Below are 17,946 nucleotides of genomic sequence, written 5' to 3' on the forward strand. Positions count from 1 at the left end.
GCGGTACGCTGCTTTAGAGGCAGGTGGATCTGTGAGCTTGAGGCCAGGCTGGTCTACAAAACAGACAAACACAAGGATGCTGCTTTGTACCCTACTCACTGTTGGAGTGACTCACCTGATTTTATTTGACTGAGCAGCGTGTGGCAGTCACTTTATCTTAGATGGTGTGCTCTCCATTCACCCAGGGGCTCTTGATAGTAGAGAGTTCACTCTGAGTTTTCATTGTGCTGTTTTAACTCATCCATTCCGTATTGATTTCTCAATTATAGTCAAGTAAAGGAGAATTGAGTTCTCTTCTGCATCAGCTTCAGGAGAAGGAAAGACTGCTCACTGCTGTGAAGGAGGATGCTGCTGCCACCAAGGAGCGCTGTAAGCAGTTGACTCAGGTGAAGACATTCAGGGGTATGCCTCTCACCAGGAGCACCAGAGGCTTAGGAAGCACCCATGCTCCTCGACTTAATCTCTGTGTGATACATTGACACACAACAAAAGTAATTTTCTTTTAGGACCTTGGTAGGGAAGACTAAATGTTTCATGATAAAACAAATAAACTAAAAATATTCACTCGTCTAACCAGAATAACAAAACCATTACACTCCAAACATAAGAGTATGTTTTGAATGGATTTGGCGTAGATTGGTTCTTCAGAGAAGCATGGCATCCAGTTATGTGAAGCTGTTATTGCTTGTGTTTGGAAAGTCTTGTGATAAGTATTTAAAATCAGCTGCTTTAAAACTGTAGACATTTTAGTCTGAGGGGTAAAATCTAAACCCAAAGAAACCTCTTTAATCCTAGCACTCGGGAGGCAGAGGCAGGCGGATCTCTATGAGTTCAAGGCCAGCCTGGTCTACAAAGCAAGTCCAGGACAGCCAAGGCTACCTTGAGAAACCCTGTCTTGGAAAACAAAAATAACTAAGTTAAATAGCTGCATAAAAGATAAATCTGACTTAATTATCTTCAAAATAAAACTCATGCTTGAATGCCATATTTTATATGGAGTTAAAGAAAGTGCAGCACCACCCCCTTTTTTTAAATTTTGGGACAGTCTTAAGTATCCCAGGCTGGCCTAAAACTGGCTGTATAGCTGAGAACGACCTAAGCACCTGGTCCTCCTCACCACACTCCCAAGTACTGGGGTTACACGTGTGTGCCACTATACCTGACTTGTGTGTGGTGTTTTTGTAAAAATACATTTAGTGTAATTCTTTAAAAAGAAATTGTCAAGTGTATTGTATATCAATATAACAACTTTCAAATATAAATCTGAAATATGAAATGTAAGTATATGAATAACTTTATAAATTACACAAAAGCTTCAGTTTTGCTTTCATTTGCTAGATAATATTTGTTCTATGAATTCATATCATTTAGATTTGAATTAGAAAGATAATAAAGCTTTGCTTTCTGAATTAGCCATTAAAAAAAAAGATTTATTTATTAATTTTCCATTCTTAAACCCGGGTTTTTTCACTGAACTCCAAAGGAGAGTAAGAAGCAATCACGCTGGGTGTGGTGGCGCACGCCTTTAATCCCAGCACTTGGGAGGCAGAGGCAGGCAGATCGCTGTGAGTCTGAGGCCAGCCTGGTCTACAAAGTGTGTCTAGGACAGCCAAGGCTACACAGAGAAACCCTGTCTCAAAGAAGAAGGAGGAGGAGGAGGAGGAGGAAGAAGAGAAGAAGCAGTAATCACTGTTTCATTTTAAAGTGTTTTTTTCTTATAATCACATTAGCGTGTTGGATTTTTTTTAGGCTCACAGTCTTCAATGATTGAATCAAAAAGTGCATTTGAAGTAGAACAGACTCATGAGTGTTTGTAATGTCAAGGAGCTGTAGAGATGGAGAGGACAGTTCTTGTTTCTTTGTTTTTAACCCTTGACTTTGCTTTGTACACAAGCGCTGACCGAGCATTCATGATTACGTAACTGTTAGGACTCTATCTTGCCTTGATATTGTTATAATTCCTTTCTCATGACACGTTCTTCATAAGTTCCTTTTCTGGTTTACTATTCTAGGAAATGATGACAGAGAAAGAAAGAAGCAATGTAGTTATAGCAAGGATGAAAGATCGGATTGGAACACTAGAAAAGGAACATAATATATTTCAAAACAAAATGCACGTCAGTTACCAAGAGTCTCAACAGATGCAGATTAAGGTATGTCTGAAATCTTGGAAAGTAAAATGAAATCTGTATATTCGCTGAATTAACAAGCTTGAGTGCCTTTCACGGGCTGAGCCATTGACCTACAGCGGCTAGTTAACTCTTCTTCATTCTAAAGCAAATTAATGTTCTGTATGGGAGGTAAGGCAGGAAGGCTGGAAGCTGATAGGAAATTACCCCAAGCCAGTAGAGGTAAGCATTCCTGCTTTGTAGTAGTGGAGCTGAGAAGGTGGGAAAGAGAATTGGCAGTCGACAGGAGAGTTGTTGGGCAGACGTTGAGGCTGTGTTGGAGCTTCTGAGTTAACACTGTCAGGTGGTAGTGAAGGAATGGGGGCTGGGAGGGTGACTCAGGGTCATTCTTTATTCCCATCTCTGTAGATAATGGATCACTGTGTATTTTGGGAACCCAGAGTTTTGTGAGAAATACAGTGTAAGAGCCAAGGTTGGAGTGAAGAAAGGATGTAGAAATAAACAAGTGTGGGCCATTTAGAGGGCCTCTTACGTCTAGGCTGGTCAGCCCGTGAGTGAACGTAGGAAAGCCAGTGCTGTGATTCATTTTTAAGTTTTCATGGTCACTCTTCAGCACTGTGGAGAGGGGGCATACGAAGTTGGAAACTTATGCAGGAATTTCTAGCGAGAGCAACCAAAGACAAGCAGCTGTTGATACTGAGAGGAGCTGGACCAATCCAAAAGAGCTAGATGGGGCATTACAGTGTGAGGGAGGAGAGTGAGCGATGATTCCCGGGGTTCAGTGAGAGTGTGCTGGTCATGGTGTCTGTACACTTCTCCCCAGGCTCCGAATGCTTCCAGAGATCTGGTTCTGAGGATCTTTTGCATGGATCATCCATTTTCAAGGTCTTAGTTAGGTCGGAACCAGTGAATTTTTACTCCTCTCCTCCCTTTTTTCTTCCTTCCATATCTTGATGAACAAGGCTTGGATTTGTTTGTCAGTTGAGATTTTAATAGTCTCCATAATTGAACTCTTCCAAATTGTCACTCCCGTTTGCTGGCTCATGCTCTGGTTCTAAAGTCAAGGACAGACGTGAGATTTAATGTTACTAATGTCAAGTTCTTACTGATCAAGTCGTTTTTATTTCCCAGTGGAGACATGTTCCTCATGTTGAATCCTTTGTCTTCATTGCCCAGTTTACAAGTTGGTCTGACTCTTAAAGGTACTTTATATAGAAGTTGAGGCAGGCAAATGTTACACTAGCGTAGCAGCCTGGGACTCAACCTGATTCAGGCTATGTTTATACCCTTTTCCTAAGAATGCAGCCAACAACCTCGGACCCTGCACTGAGCTGCAGGTTTGTCCCACTGCACCTCCAGCAGGAGAGTAAAATTCTCTTTTCTAACATCCTTTTCATGGTTAGTTTCTAGTATCCTAACGTCTTTTTGTGGTTAGTTTCTGGTTAACATATTTCAGGACATGTCTAGAGTCAGGAGGCAGTGGGCCCATCCTGCCTGATCTAGTTTTAGATGCATGAGTGGTCAGACAAACTGTCCTCAGAGTAAATAGGGAAAAGAAAATTCCTATTTACTTGCTTTCTTATATCTGAGCATAATGCTCACAGTTTAAACTCAGATGCATCACAAGAAGGGACAGGTATGGTAGAACAGGCTTACATAATCCAAGCCTGTCCATCAAAACAGAACTGCCCACATTTGTCCTTAGCAACCAACTCCTCCTGGACCCCATAAACAGGGCCTCAGACAGTAACCAGGGAGCTTTGAGGTCTCCACCTCAAGAAGCCACTGCACGTTTGCAGCATATCTGATCTATGTTTTAGTTTTACTTCTGAGTAGTTTTCTTGCCAGTTTGTAATCTGTGTATACGTGGCCAGTGTTTTGAGTAAGATGCCAAGAACCTGGAAACACCTATTTCAGATGTTAACCTGATAATAGAGCTATTCTTGCACTCAGTTCTTAGCTGTTACATAATTATAAAATTACATATAGAATAACTATAGCCCCTTACTACTAGGTTTTTCTATATTATAACTTGTGATTGGTTCCAGATTTTTTGTTAATAAAATAACTGATTCAGGTCATATTACTATTCTGTTAAAAATGTTTTCAAATTACTCTTCACAACAAACAAAGTTCAGTGTTTTTCACAGAAACATCACCAACAGCAGAAATGAGTGGCAGTGTTAACTTGTTACTCCCTGCTGTTTCCAAGGTTTGTCCTCTGTCTTCTCATCCTGTAGCCATTGGAGACACTCTATCTCTTGTCAGCTGGGTTATAAAGAGCTGCTCTTGAGCTGATCTTTACAGGTTTTCTTTTTATGTGATCTTTTTATATTTTAAGAAACATTCCTTTTGTTTTATGTGCCTGAGTGTCACCTGCATTTATATGTATGTACCAGTTGCATGCCTAGTGCCCTCAAAGGTCAGAAGAGTGTGTAGGACCCGTGGGATTGCAGATGGTGGAGAATTGCCATGTAGGTGCAGGGGACCAGCTTGGGGGTCCTCTGGAGAGTGCCCCTAACCACTGGGCCATCTCTCCAGCTCAGTGAGCCTCTCTTAATTACTGTTTACTGCTCATGTGAAACCACCTGTTAGAACAGCCTCATGGTGAAGGTGACGGTGAGTTGAATTCACTCATTCTGCCTCTGCTTGACTGCGTATAGGGTCAGGGTTAGTAGTTCTGCATGTGGGCCTCATAGAAATCCTCTGAAAACCAGAAATACTTTCACTCTTTTTTTTTTTTTGGTTTTTCGAGACAGGGATTCTCTGTGTAGCCTTGGGCATCCTGGAGTCACTTTGTAGACCAGGCTGGCCTCGAACTCACAGCGATCCGCCTGCCTCTGCCTCCCGAGTGCTGGGATTAAAGGCGTGCGCCACCACACCCGGCTAATACTTTCACTCTTATTAGCTAAATTGTTAGTAAGGTTATCAACAGATAGTCATTTCTCTTACTGGAATAATTTATATAGTAAAGGAAGAGATGTCCTTATGACTATAAGAATCAATGTTCTCTCTTGATTGATTTATAATTCTGAAATTAAACAATTAGAGGTCAAAGAAATGTTACAGTAGTGATTGTAAGGGTTGAGGGGTAAGTAGGAGTTATTAGGAATCACGCATGGAATGGTAATGATGTTTATATAGCAGAATGGATATGTTTAACATCACTGAACTTTGTACATATGGAAATGGTAGAGTCAGTAGTATGTCTGTGTGCGCTTACTGCCAAGTCTGATAACTTGAGTTCAGTCCCTGGGACTCAGGTGGTAGAGAGAGAACTAATTCCCTAATGTTTCTGAACGCACGCACGCACCACATAGGTATAATTAAAGAAGATACTGGTTGTGATGGTACTTTTTACATCATTTATTTTATGTTACTTAGCTCAGTCTTGAGTGTTTTTCAAGTAGATTTTATAGTTATGCTTAATTTATAACTTCTTAAGTGTTCATGCGTATTTATGATGTTTAAACTTTGGATAGCTAAAACTCTACTTGTTGTATGTTTGAGATTCAGTCTCTGTTTGTTGTCCTGGGTGGTCTGGAACTTGCCCTGTATGTAGACCAGGCCAACCTTAAAACTCACAGAGTTAGTCTGTTTCTGCCTCCCGTATGCTGGGATTAAGGGTATGTGCCACTGCATTCCAACTTAATACTTAAAAATATAATGTGATATTGTCACTCTGGGCTCAGGACAGGACTACTTCTGTGTCAGGTATGAGAAACCACAAATCATACCTAGTTGTGAAACCTGATGCATGTTGGGTTCTTATCTCAGACGTGGGGTTAGGTGTGGAGCTGCACAGTGTGTCCTGGCTTTGCGTTCATCACAAAGCGGCTTTCTTTTATTGTCTTCATATTGACCTGAAGAGCATGGTTTGTATTTCATTTTCTTAATTTTTAAAAAAATTCTCTTATTATAGTGCAATTTCTCCTAACGGTGGCTTTTCTTATCTTTGTTTTCTAATACATCTTATATATTTTAAAAATAGTTTCAGCAAGTTCGGGAGCAAATGGAAGCAGAGATAGCTCATTTGAAGCAGGAAAATGGTATACTGCGAGATGCTGTCAGCAACACTACAAACCAGCTGGAAAGCAAGTACGTCTCCAGTGTTTCCTTCTCAACGCAGTGGCAGGCTGTTAACGTCTGTCATCAAAAGGGAACTTCGTAGCTGTTGCTTAGACCTTTGCTTCCTCCATTTGCTTTTACTCCTGAGTTTCTTTCCCAGGGCAGCTGTTTTGTGTGAACCCCTGGCTTCTTTCCTGAGCTCTGTGAGTGGTGCAGACTGTGGCGTTCCCTGGGCATCACTGTTGTCAGTGAAGCAGCAGGCACATGCGGAAGCCGCCTGCACTGCCATTCTCTGGAGCACCTCTCATGCTAATGCATAAAGTGTAGTCTTGGTCCTCCTACCTCTGTAAAGGTTGTGATCCAGGGGCCCAAAAGTGGAGCCTCGGTGGGTCATGGCCATTTGAGAAACCATATCCTGGAGAGCCTAGTAGCCTTGCACAAAGTAAGCACTGGTTATTGTTGCAGTAATGAAGTAAAAGTCCATTCATTAGAATTGAAAACACTCTCTCTCGCTGTACAATAGAGCAGGTCCAGTTAGAATGACATTAGTATTTGGAGGGTGTTGTTTTTTATTTTATGTGTTTGAGTGTTTTGCCTGTGTGCGTGTCTGTGTACCACTTGTGTGCCTGGTGCCCAGGGGGGCCAGAAGAAGGTGCCATATTCTTAGGCATGGGTATGACCTGCATGTGGGTCATAGGAACTCAACCTGGACCTTCTCTCTAGCCTCCATATTAGGAGGGTTTTAGATCCCGTTAATGGCAACGATGTCTGTTCGTGCTCCTGTGTATATGCCATAGCACGTTTTCTGTGTATGTGGAGCGTGTGTGGAGGACGCAAAGCACGGTTTCTCCTGCCACCATGGAACCTGAGGTGGCACTCAAGTTGCTGGGCCTGATAGCTCTTACCTCTTAGCCACCCTTTCATCCTTATAGTGGTTTTTAGAGCTGTCGTCATTCTGATTATTTTATTTTATTTTATTCGAGTCATTTTAATTGTTTGAGAGTACATGCAGGGAACAGTGTTGCTACTTAGCCTACTTCCTTTACATTTGCTTGCAAGTAGAGTGACTAGCCCAGCACAACTAACAAAGACTATGTTGTGCTCCTGAGCTCTGTATGTGTGTAACAGTGCAAACCCCTAATGCAGGCACTGTTTGCAGGCAGTCTGCAGAGCTAAATAAACTGCGCCAGGATTGTGGGAGGCTGGTGAGCGAGCTGAATGAGAAGACGGGAAAGCTGCAGCAGGAGGGAGCCCAGAAGAAGAACGCGGAGCAGGCTGCCGCCCAGCTGAAGGTGAGCCTTCCGCCCCTCTGTGTACTGCCCTGGCAGTAGCATCGATTCCCAACTCCAGGACAGAAATGTGTGTGCAGGTTTGAGAAATCTAGCATGAAGTTTAACGAGACCCACTTTCTAAGGGCTCTGACTTTTCAGCGTTAGGTCTTGATAAGAGAATTGATTGTAGGCCTGGATTTGAAGCTAAAGACTGAAGATAGAAATGAAGCCAAGTGATAGTAAGTAAGGGCAGCTTATTTTGTTTTATATGTGGTAGTTAGTGTCTACACGTATAAGGCAAAATTTATTTTAGAAAATAATCTTTAGCATTACTTTTATCATCTATATAACTTGAATCAAGTTTAATAGACCTCCTCCCAGCACTGGGCTCTCACCCCCATGCCCCCAGCACTGGGATAAGTGTTTTTCTTCTTTTGAACACAAGACCAAGTACTACTACAGTGGTTTGCCCTTGAGCCCATGATGAACAAAACCATACCATTTTCAGATTCCAGAATGACAGTTTGTGTGGTGAGATGTTCATGCTGTCAAGACGTGTAGGGTTGCAAAGGCTGCCTGAAGCAGGGGCAGAGTCATCTCTCATATTTCATGATCTCTGGAACTTATGTGGCTTGAGGAATGGTCGCTACCTATTTTCTTTTTTCTGAGGAAAAAGATTTCCTAAAAATATTTAGTTCACTTCATACACGTTAAATGTAACTTGACTATTAACCCCGTCTACATTATATAATATATATTTGGGTTTTTTTGAGACAGAGTTTTTCTGTAGCCCTGGCTTTCCTGGACTTGCTTTGTAGACCAGGCTAGCCTCGAACTCAGAGATCCACCTGCCTCTGCCTCCCAAGTGCTGGTATTAAAGGGGAGCGGCACCACGTCCAGCAGCACAGGCCTGTAGTCCCAGCACTCCGAAGGCAGAGGCACGCCTTTTCTACAAAGCAAGTCCAGGTCAGCCAGGGATTTTACACAGAGAAAGAAACCTTGTCTCGAAAAACCAAAAGAAAAAAAAGAAAAAAGAAAATGTATAACTTGATTATTTCTCCTCCTCCTCCTCCTCCTCCTCCTCTTCCTCCTCCTCCTCCTCCTCTTCCTCCTCCTCCTCCTCCTCCTCCTCCTCCTCCTCCTCCTCCTCTTCCTCCAAGTTTTGTTCAAACCTTTCTGGAAGTGATATCAGTGCCTTCCTTTTAATACTGGGTTTTCCTGGGGATTTTACTGCCTACATGCATGAGGGAATGTATTCTCTATAGATATAAATACATAATAAGTGGCATTACAAACAGTAATCTTTTTGTTTTGTTTTGTTTTATTTTGTTTTGTTTTGTTTTTTGAGACAGGATCTCTCTGTGTGACCCTGGCTGTCCTGTACTTGCTTTCTAGACTAGGCTGGCCTCGAACTCACAGAGATCCACCTGCCTTTTCCTCCCAAGTGCTGAGATTAAAGATGTGAGCCACCACGCCTGGCAAAATCAATAATCTTTTTTTTTTTTTTTTTTTTGGTTTTTCGAGACAGGGTTTCTCTGTGTAGCCTTGGCTGTCCTGGACTCACTTTGTAGACCAGGCTGGCCTCGAACTCACAGCGATCCGCCTATCTCTGCCTCCCGAGTGCTGAGATTAAAGATGTGAGCCACCACGCCCGGCTCTCAAAATCAATAATCTTAATTAGTGCTTTACAATATGTGTATTTCAAAATAAGAACTTTAGGTACTGAGATTTAGCAATAAAGATACTATTTTTTCTCTTAAAAGCTTAGAGATTTAAGAATATCTGATGAGGGGCTGGAGAGGTGGCTCAGCAGTTAGGAGCATTGACTGCTCTTCCTTCCAGAGGACCTGAGTTCAATTCCCAGTCCTCACATTGCAGCTTACAACTCTGTATGACCCCAAGAGCTACAGCCTCACACAGATACCTGCAGGCCAGACACCGATGTAGTAAACAAAGAAAGAAAGAAGCCTTAAAAAAAAAAAAAAGGGAACGGCTGATGAAAACTAGGTCGTAGGTAAGTGGCTAGGTCAGTGTGTAGTAGCAGCCGTCGCTCTTGACCCAACAGCATACATAATTGAGTTTCTGAGATACTGAACAAAAAGGTGGATATGGCTGGCAAAGGGCTCTCTTTTTTGTAAATGAAATCTTGTCTGTCTGTGCTGACTTTTTAAAATTTCTTTGTAAATATCAAGGTTCAACTACAAGAAGCTGAGAGGAGGTGGGAGGAAGTTCAGAGCTACATCAGGAAGAGGACAGCAGAGCACGAGGCTGCACAGCAAGGTAACGGCTTTGTGCAGACCAGGAACTTCCTCTTTCATCTGTTTACAGAGAAAGATGATTTGGACATTAGTAAAGCCAAATAAAAATAGATTTTTTTTTTTTGTCCTTTCAGATTACCTGATTTCTTCAACATTTGTTAGTTTTTTCTTCTTCTTTGAGCAGGTTTCACTGTGTAGCTAGCCTTGGCTGCCTCGCAACAGCTGACTGTAATTTGCCTCATGCTCTAGCAGAGGCGTGAGTTTTTCCAGCTCCAGATAGTTTCTGCAGTTGTGTGATGTCTAGGACTCTGGGGACTTTTCAGAGGGTATATGAACGCTAGGGCCCCGAGTGGGTTGGTGGTGGCTGTGGCGTGTTATGTAGTAGTGCACAGAGAAGAAGCAGCAGGAAGAGGAAATTATACTCTTCTGATGGCAAAGATCAAACTTGCCCTGAGGAACTGATGCCTCTGATCATCAGGAAGTAGTCTTAGCAGTGACATCACCCCTTTTCTGACCTCTCACCTTATTCGGGGATCTCTTTCTTTTCCTCTCTTTTTCCCCTCATATCTAGTGTTTTGGGGTTGAAAGGGAAGAAAACGGTTGGTGAAGGGTAGAAAAAGAGGAACCCACAAAGTAGCAAACGCCATTTACAAATCTGGAGGCAGGAACTGGAATGGAGGCTGTGGACTGGCTTTCTCCATGCCTTGCTCAGGCTGCTTTCTTGTAGCACTGCCCTGGCTGGCCCTCCCGCGTCAGTCATCAGTCAAGAAAGTGCCCCACCAGCTTGTCCTCAGGCCAGGCATCTGGAGACAGTTGCTTGATTAAGATTTCTTCTTCCTAGATGACCCTACCTTATGTCAGATTGACAACAACAAAACAGCAAAACTATCCAGAATGTCTTTTTAAACTTGAATGTGGCTCCACATAGGATAGGTAGAGCTGACGTGTGTTAGTTCTTTGGTTTCCTCTGATTATCGCTTTAGGTCAACAGCAAAATGAACACAGGATACTTTAAGATCATAGAAGCTGTTTTTAACAAAATTTCAAATGTCTAGTTTTACCAATAAAGACTTGGGAGCCAGGTGCTGGGTGGGGTGGAGGCCTGCTAGCTCAGAGAAGCAGAGAAAGCACCCAGGGGATCATTGTCCTCAGCCAGTGTCCCCAAATGCCTTCCTTTCCCCATGCCATCTCAAAAGTCCTCAGCTCAATTCCCGTCTTCTTCCTTTGTGTCTGTCTATCCAACCTCTGCTCACCTAGGCTGGCCTTGAACTCACAGAGAGACCCACCCGCCTCAGCCTCCTGAGTGCTGGGATTAAAGATAAGCACTACTACTGCCCAGCCCTAAATCTGTTTCTCTACAAATGTTGTCATTACCTGGATAGCATCCCATTACACACACACACACACACACACACACACACACACACACACACACGGACACACACACACGGACACACACACGGACACACACACACACACGGACACACACGGACACACGGACACACACGGACACACATGCACGCACGCACACATGCTACCACATTTTCATTATCCATTTGTCTGTTGATGGACATCTAGGGTGATTCTGATTCTTTTCTATAGTGAGTAAAGCAGCAATAAAGAACTGCTTCCTTTTGGTAGGAACTGACTTCCTATTACAGAAATTAAAGTCTTAATCTTATTTCTTCACTGTATCTCATTGTTGTGAAATGCTGGTGTGTTTTCATTGTGTTAGTATTAATTGTTTTGTCATGACAAATGAAACGGTGACACGGGATACAGGTTAAAACTGATTTGTTCATTTGCACTATTTATTTCCTGAAGCTTAATATTGCTAGATTTTGCCCTTGCTTGATACGGTTTTATTCAAGTTTTTTTTTTTTTTTTTGCCTAATGTTAAACGTTTTTTAATCTACCTGCCCATCAGCATCTCAGTGCTAGAGGCAGGGAGTTGTGCTAGATTTTCCTCGTGTCCCCTCCTGGACACGCCAGCCTTCATGCTTTACTGTGTGTCACTTTCTAGGTCCCTCCACACCTGCCTTGGTAGGACTGACTTCCTCTCTACCCTTCTGTTTGACCCATGTCACTGCCACATTCCCCTCCTGCACTGAACATAGCTTGATTTTTCCCACCATCTCTACATGAGTACACCTAGAACTGTATAGGTGGAGGCCTGAGGCAAATCTGAAAACATTTTCACCGTGTAAGTCGTTTGACTGGAGGTTGAGTTGTAAGTTAGCAATGTTTCATCTTCAGAATTTTGACATCATGAACTTAATGCTTTAATTCTAAGTGTTGATAATAGATATTTTGCTTCTGTGAGTTCTAATCCCAGGTATGTCCATTACATGTTTAATTTTCAGGAGTTCTTTCTGAGCTATATTGTTTTGTAGCTGTGAGAATTTCCTTTTTTTTTGAAGGACACATTAAAATACATGCCCATGCACAGCTACATACATTTGTGTGTGGTAATGGGTTTCCTTCCACCTCTGGGCTTCTTGACAGTTGGGGCAGGTGACAGCTCTCCTGCACCTGCTGTCACTTGACATGAACCTTTTTGATCTAAGCTTCCTTTCCTCTTTCCTGTCTTCATTTATTGTGATTATGAACTAAGGTAGTTTATATATACCTTTTCTGATTTCTTTTTTTGGGGTGGCGTTATCTGTAGGATGGAAGAAAAGAAACAGAAAAGTTGTCCTTCATTTAAAATTATTTAAATGACATTTTAAATGTCAGCTTTTAGACAATAGATTTCCTTGGCATCTGTCTGTGTAGAGGAGTTCAAGTAATTTTCATGAAATTTGCTAATATAGTTGTAGAGCCATTTAGACACTTGTGTCCCATTTAGTTAATGCTTACTGAGGATGCAGTACTGTGCCAAGTCTTGGGCACAGCTACGATTAGAGACACAAGACCGTCTCTGACTCAGAAGAACTCACTCTTAGGGCAAGAGGAACTAGACCAGTGGCGGGTGCTGTGCCGGAGGATGAGCTGCTGAGACTGCAGAAAGGGACCGCGGATCTGTGCAAACGCTCCAGAGTAGACGATGCAGATATTGAGGATGGATGGGTGAAAGGAAAGGCATTTTGTAAGATGTAGTCCTTTTGTTTGCTGTAGATTTACAAAGTAAATTTGTGGCCAAAGAAAATGAAGTCCAGAGCCTACACAGTAAGCTCACAGACACCTTGGTATCAAAACAGCAGCTGGAGCAGAGACTAATGCAGTTAATGGAATCAGAGCAAAAGCGGGTGAGCAAAGAAGAGTCTCTGCAAATTCAAGTTCAGGTATTTGTTTTTTTCTTTAAAAAGAAAGGGATTATATTTGTGTTTACATGTGTTACAATAATTAAAGATCACGAATTTACAATTAAAGATCATGAATTTGAGAGAGGAGGGAGAGGTTGGGGGAGAATGTTATATTTTAATTAAAAACTTGCAATCTCCCCAACCAAGACCAAATCCTATGTCTATGTAAATACATTAGGTTCAAATAAACTTCTATTTCAATGTTTAAATTAAGAGAGAGAAATTGGGAAAAGTGTGGTATATCTTTTTTGGGGGTGGGGTGGGGTTGAGACAGGGTTTCTCTGTATAGCCTTTGGTAGACTGGGCTAGCCTCAAACTCACAGAGATCCTCCTGCCTCTGCCTCCTCAAGTATTGGGATTATAAGCATGTGCCACCGTGCCCAGCTAAAATTATTTTATTTTTATTTTTGCTATTTTTTGAGACAGAGTTTCTCTGTGTAACCCTGGCGGTCCTGGAACTCATTTTGTAGTCCAAGATGGCATTGAACTCAGATTTGTCTGCCTCTGCCTCCGTCTCCACCTCCCAAATTCTGGGATAAAAGGCGTGCACCACCACTGCATATCTTATGTCATAATTCTTTTTTTGTTTTGTTTTGTTTTTCAAGATAGGGTTTCTTTGTATAACAGCTCTGGCTGTCTTGGAACTAGTTCTCTAGTCTATGCTGGCCTTGAGCTCACTGAGATTTGCCTGCCTCCGCCTCCCAAGTGCTGGGATTAGAGGCGTGCACAATGTCCTAATTCTTAATGGTGGTAAATAACATTTAATCTTTGAGCATATGTTAAAAGATGAGCTCATCCACTTCCTTAGGACTTCTTGTGATAGTATCAGTAGGGACAGTAAAACAGCCTTAATGTCTACTTTGTAAATTAACTCAAAATAGAAAGCTTAAGTGCTTTAAATAAAGACAATTTAAAGATAAACCTACAACATGTAAAGCACTTGGATATTTATTGATAACACATTTGTCTCCTCTCTTTTTGTTTGCGGTCGATGAAAGGATATTTTGGAACAGAATGAAGCTTTGAAGGCTCAGATTCAACAGCTCCGTTCCCAGATAGCCGCCCAGGTAATGGTGCCTTCTGACTACTACCGTTAGTCACCGCCTTCCTGCGGTTTGAACCGTTATGTAAATACCAGTCAGTGGGTCAGTGTGCAGTGCTCCCAGGTTTTAAACACTATTGTTTACAATACTTGGGAAGCGCTAGGAACCCCAAGCCAGTGTAATTCGAGGGGTGGCTGAGAAGTGGAAGTGCTGACTGGTGCACTGCCACGCACTGACTCTGCCTGGGGAACCTCACACATGCCCACAGCTCAGCTGTCTTAACTCCAGCTCCCAGATTGTATTTGCAGAAGACTCAGTTTGAAATGTGTGATTCATTTTTATTAATGGTAAACATTACAAAGTTTTACACGATTACCCCATACTTTGATTGATTGATAGGTAGGCTTTTTAATACAAATGATAGAATATTCAGGGAAAAAGTGAAAGTTTAGTTGGGTGTGGTGGCCCACGCCTGTGATCCCTGCACTATGGGCGGCAGAGGCAGACTGATCTCTGTGAGTCCGAGGCCAGCCTGGTCTACAACGCCAGTCTAAGACAGCCAAGGCTACATAGAGAAATCCTGTCTTGAACACCCCCTCCCCCGTGGTGACTATTTCCAAAAATACACATAAAAATTTTTAATTGCAATTGAACTTTAAAATTATAAAAATTGTTGGTAGCAACAAGTACTAGAAATTTGTTGGACTGGAGAGGTGGCTCAGCAGTTAAGTGTGCCTGCTGGTGGTCCAGAGGCCCAGAGTTCAGTTCCCAGCACCAGTACCAGGTGATTGACAACTGCCTGGAACATTGACGCCAGGGGAGCTAATGCCTCCTGCGTCATCTGCATGCATGTGCTCATGTCGCCAGCACTTACACATATTCAAAATGAAATGAAACATTTAAAAAAGGAGAAGAAAATGTAAAAGTGATTTTTAACATTAAAAGTGAATTTTAAGAGTTCAAACTTGCAAAGCTGTGTGCACCTAAATGGTTTTTCTAATTGCTTACTTTTTATAGAGATCACACTCTAAATGGAGCTGTATGCTTGTGAGTTGCCAGCTCCCATTGGGGTGAGATCCTCATTATCAGCTGAGAGGGAGTGGTACGGCCTGTCAGAAGCGCCTTAGAGAGCGCTGAGAGCCCGTAATAACGGGAGGGCAGCAGGGCACTCTGCCCTTTTCCTTAGTTGTGAAGTGGAACATTTCAGAGGATTTTGCTGAGGAAGAGATGCACGGGGTAGAGGTGCTCCCCGAGGACGGGTCTGCCCCTTGTGTACTTGTTGCTTGTCAGTTTCCAGGCCCCGCCCACCTGCTTAAGTCTTTATGGTCTGTGATGTCATGTGTAATTCCGTAATACTGGCTGTTGGTGATTAGATGTGCTTTCAGAATGATAGCTACTCACCATAGGCCAGATATGTCTTTAACAACTTTCTATATGTTAATTTCTCTTGTTTTTTAAAAGCTCTGTTGTGATTATTATTGTACAGCTTTTAAGCTTTTTCTCAAATGCTCTTATGTTGATATTGTTTTTCTTTCTCAGACCTCCGCTTCAGTTCTAGCAGAAGAATTACATAAAGTGTAAGCTTGCCGTTCACACTTCTCTTATCCTTGTGTGATAACCACTAACAGACGCCTAAGTGATACAATACACAACTAATTTCATACTCTGACCTGTTTGAAAATTACCCTAAATTCTATTTTGCTCTTTTCTTTTAACTTGTGTCTGGTTTGTCCCTAAACATTACACTTTGTTGTGTTATTATAAAAGAGCTGGGCAAACTTTTCCTTCGTTTGGGATGTTGGTAGTTATGTAGAAGAGGCAATTGTGCTTTCAGAGTAGTGGTAGGAAATTAGTGCTGTGCTGCTTTGTACTTGTGGCTCTTCTACGTCTAGCCCTGTGGCAGTAGGCCGTACATTCCAAGTGAGTTTTGTGTTGCTTAACTATACGGAGATAGGTCAGTTGTGTGCAGATGACCTATAGTCCCGTTTGGGTGCCAGACTTTTCAATGTAAATTAAAGTCTTTGACTTCAAAGTTTTAAATAATGGATTTGTCTGTCTGTCTATCCATCTATCCCTCTCTGATTCGAGGCCTCATTCTGTAGCCCAGACTGGCCTTGAGTTTGTGGTCTTCCTGCCTTAACCTCTGAGTACAGGTGTGAGCCACCATTCTGCTCTCATTGCCAAACCTGATTGATGACCTACTGGATTTTTCAGACCATAAGACGCACTTTTATCCCCAAAAGTGGCGAAAATAGGGTGTGCCTTATGGTCCAAATGCTGTTTTTACTGTTTTTCTTGTTTTACTGCTCTAAAAACTGGATACGTACGTCTTATGGTCCAAAAAATACGGTAAATTTTATTCCCTGGTCTCACGTGCTGGAAGGGAGGGAGTGTGCGGGTGCATGTACACACACACACACACACACACACACACACACAATTTCAGGGTGCCATGCTTTATGACAATTGCTAGTAGAGTAAATAGAATATCTAGAAAGAGAAAGTACTTAAGGTGATGCTTTCCATGTAAAACTTTTTAATCTTTTTAAAATAAATGTTCATTAAAAGCATAAATGTGTTTATCTCCCTTTTGAAGGATTGCAGAAAAGGACAAGCAGCTGAAGCAGACTGAAGACTCATTAGCAAGTGAGCGCGGTCGCTTAGCCAGCAAAGAGGCAGAGCTCAAGGTGCGCTCATGTGTCCAGCACGGCGCAGGGTCTTACAGGGCTCGAAACGCAGTTGTCCTGAAGATCTATCTTTAGTCACCCATGTGTGTTTGTTTAGGATAAGGAATACTTTAGAACTCATGAGAAGTGCTCTCTCTTTTCTTCTTTTGTCTTTTCTTTTTCTTTTGAGGCAGGGTTTCTCTTTGTAGCCTTGGCTGTCCTGGGCTTGCTTTGTAGACCAGGCTGGCCTCAAATTCACAGTGATCTGCCTGCCTCTGCCCCAAAGTGCTGAGATTACAGGCGTGAGCCACCATTCTCGGCTGTGCCATCCCTTTTTTGAACTATAAAAGAAACACACTTCTTTAGCTCTTAAGAGGAAAAGCCCAAAAGGGTTTTACTTATATGTTGCATGTCTTAACAATTTCAGAATGTTTCCAAAGACCAGAAATTGATGGTGTTTCCTTTTGATTTAGGAAATTTGTTATTTGAGACCTTTACTTAACTCTTAAGCATAACAGATACCTTGCTGCGTGTTTAAAGTAAATTTTATTAAATATTTTTAATATCTCATACTTTTTTCTTGCTCTAGGATATCCAGAATATGAGTTTCTTATTAAAAGCTGAAGTGCAGAAATTGCAGGCCCTCGCTAATGAGCAGGTAGATCACTTTTGCTTATTTACTTATGAAGAAGTTTGATTCGTTTGTTTGTTTTGAATCTGTGAGTATATAGATACTATCTGTGTATAAATACTATCTATAATGGTTGCTTATGTTTGGCTGTGGGATGCGTTATTGAGAGCCTCTGTACAGACAACTTAGACGTCCCTGATTCATATTGGAACTATGTATGACTTAATGAATTAGTCATTTCTGAGAAAGAGGAGATTGTTAAGACAGTCTTAATATGTTGCCGTTTTTGGACCTTTCCACTTAATATGTAGGGAAAACGTTTATTGGAGAAAGTTGAGAAGTAAAGAAATAATGGGTAGTGAAACACAGAAGCCATGGTAATTCTTTAATCTAAATATATGAAAGTACAGGTTTTTGTATGGATAATAAGTAGTTTAGATGGTTTCCCAAGAAATGGTGAGACTGTCCTTTTATTCTGAGTACAGGCTGCTGCAGCACAGGAGGTGGAGAAGATGCAGAAAAGGTGAGTAATGCATTCTGTGCAGAGATGCTCGTGTGCCCATGCTCATGTGTAC

General features: G+C 42.0%; 1 protein-coding gene across 1 annotated transcript in view; it reads left to right on the plus strand.

Annotated features, from left to right (window-relative positions):
• The window catches only part of Ktn1 (kinectin 1), a 90,674-nt gene that overhangs the window by 26,564 nt on the left and 46,164 nt on the right, over nucleotides 1–17,946 (plus strand). Inside the window, exons 6-16 of the mRNA XM_051142958.1 lie at nucleotides 270–386; nucleotides 2,013–2,153; nucleotides 6,121–6,227; nucleotides 7,357–7,489; nucleotides 9,661–9,748; nucleotides 12,844–13,010; nucleotides 14,030–14,098; nucleotides 15,614–15,651; nucleotides 16,671–16,761; nucleotides 17,330–17,398; nucleotides 17,857–17,894. Of these exons, the coding sequence (XP_050998915.1) occupies nucleotides 270–386; nucleotides 2,013–2,153; nucleotides 6,121–6,227; nucleotides 7,357–7,489; nucleotides 9,661–9,748; nucleotides 12,844–13,010; nucleotides 14,030–14,098; nucleotides 15,614–15,651; nucleotides 16,671–16,761; nucleotides 17,330–17,398; nucleotides 17,857–17,894 (1,058 nt within the window). The remainder of the gene's footprint in view (nucleotides 1–269; nucleotides 387–2,012; nucleotides 2,154–6,120; nucleotides 6,228–7,356; nucleotides 7,490–9,660; nucleotides 9,749–12,843; nucleotides 13,011–14,029; nucleotides 14,099–15,613; nucleotides 15,652–16,670; nucleotides 16,762–17,329; nucleotides 17,399–17,856; nucleotides 17,895–17,946) is intronic.

Source organism: Acomys russatus, chromosome 3 (genome assembly GCF_903995435.1).
Source record: "Acomys russatus chromosome 3, mAcoRus1.1, whole genome shotgun sequence".
NCBI lineage: Eukaryota > Metazoa > Chordata > Mammalia > Rodentia > Muridae > Acomys > Acomys russatus.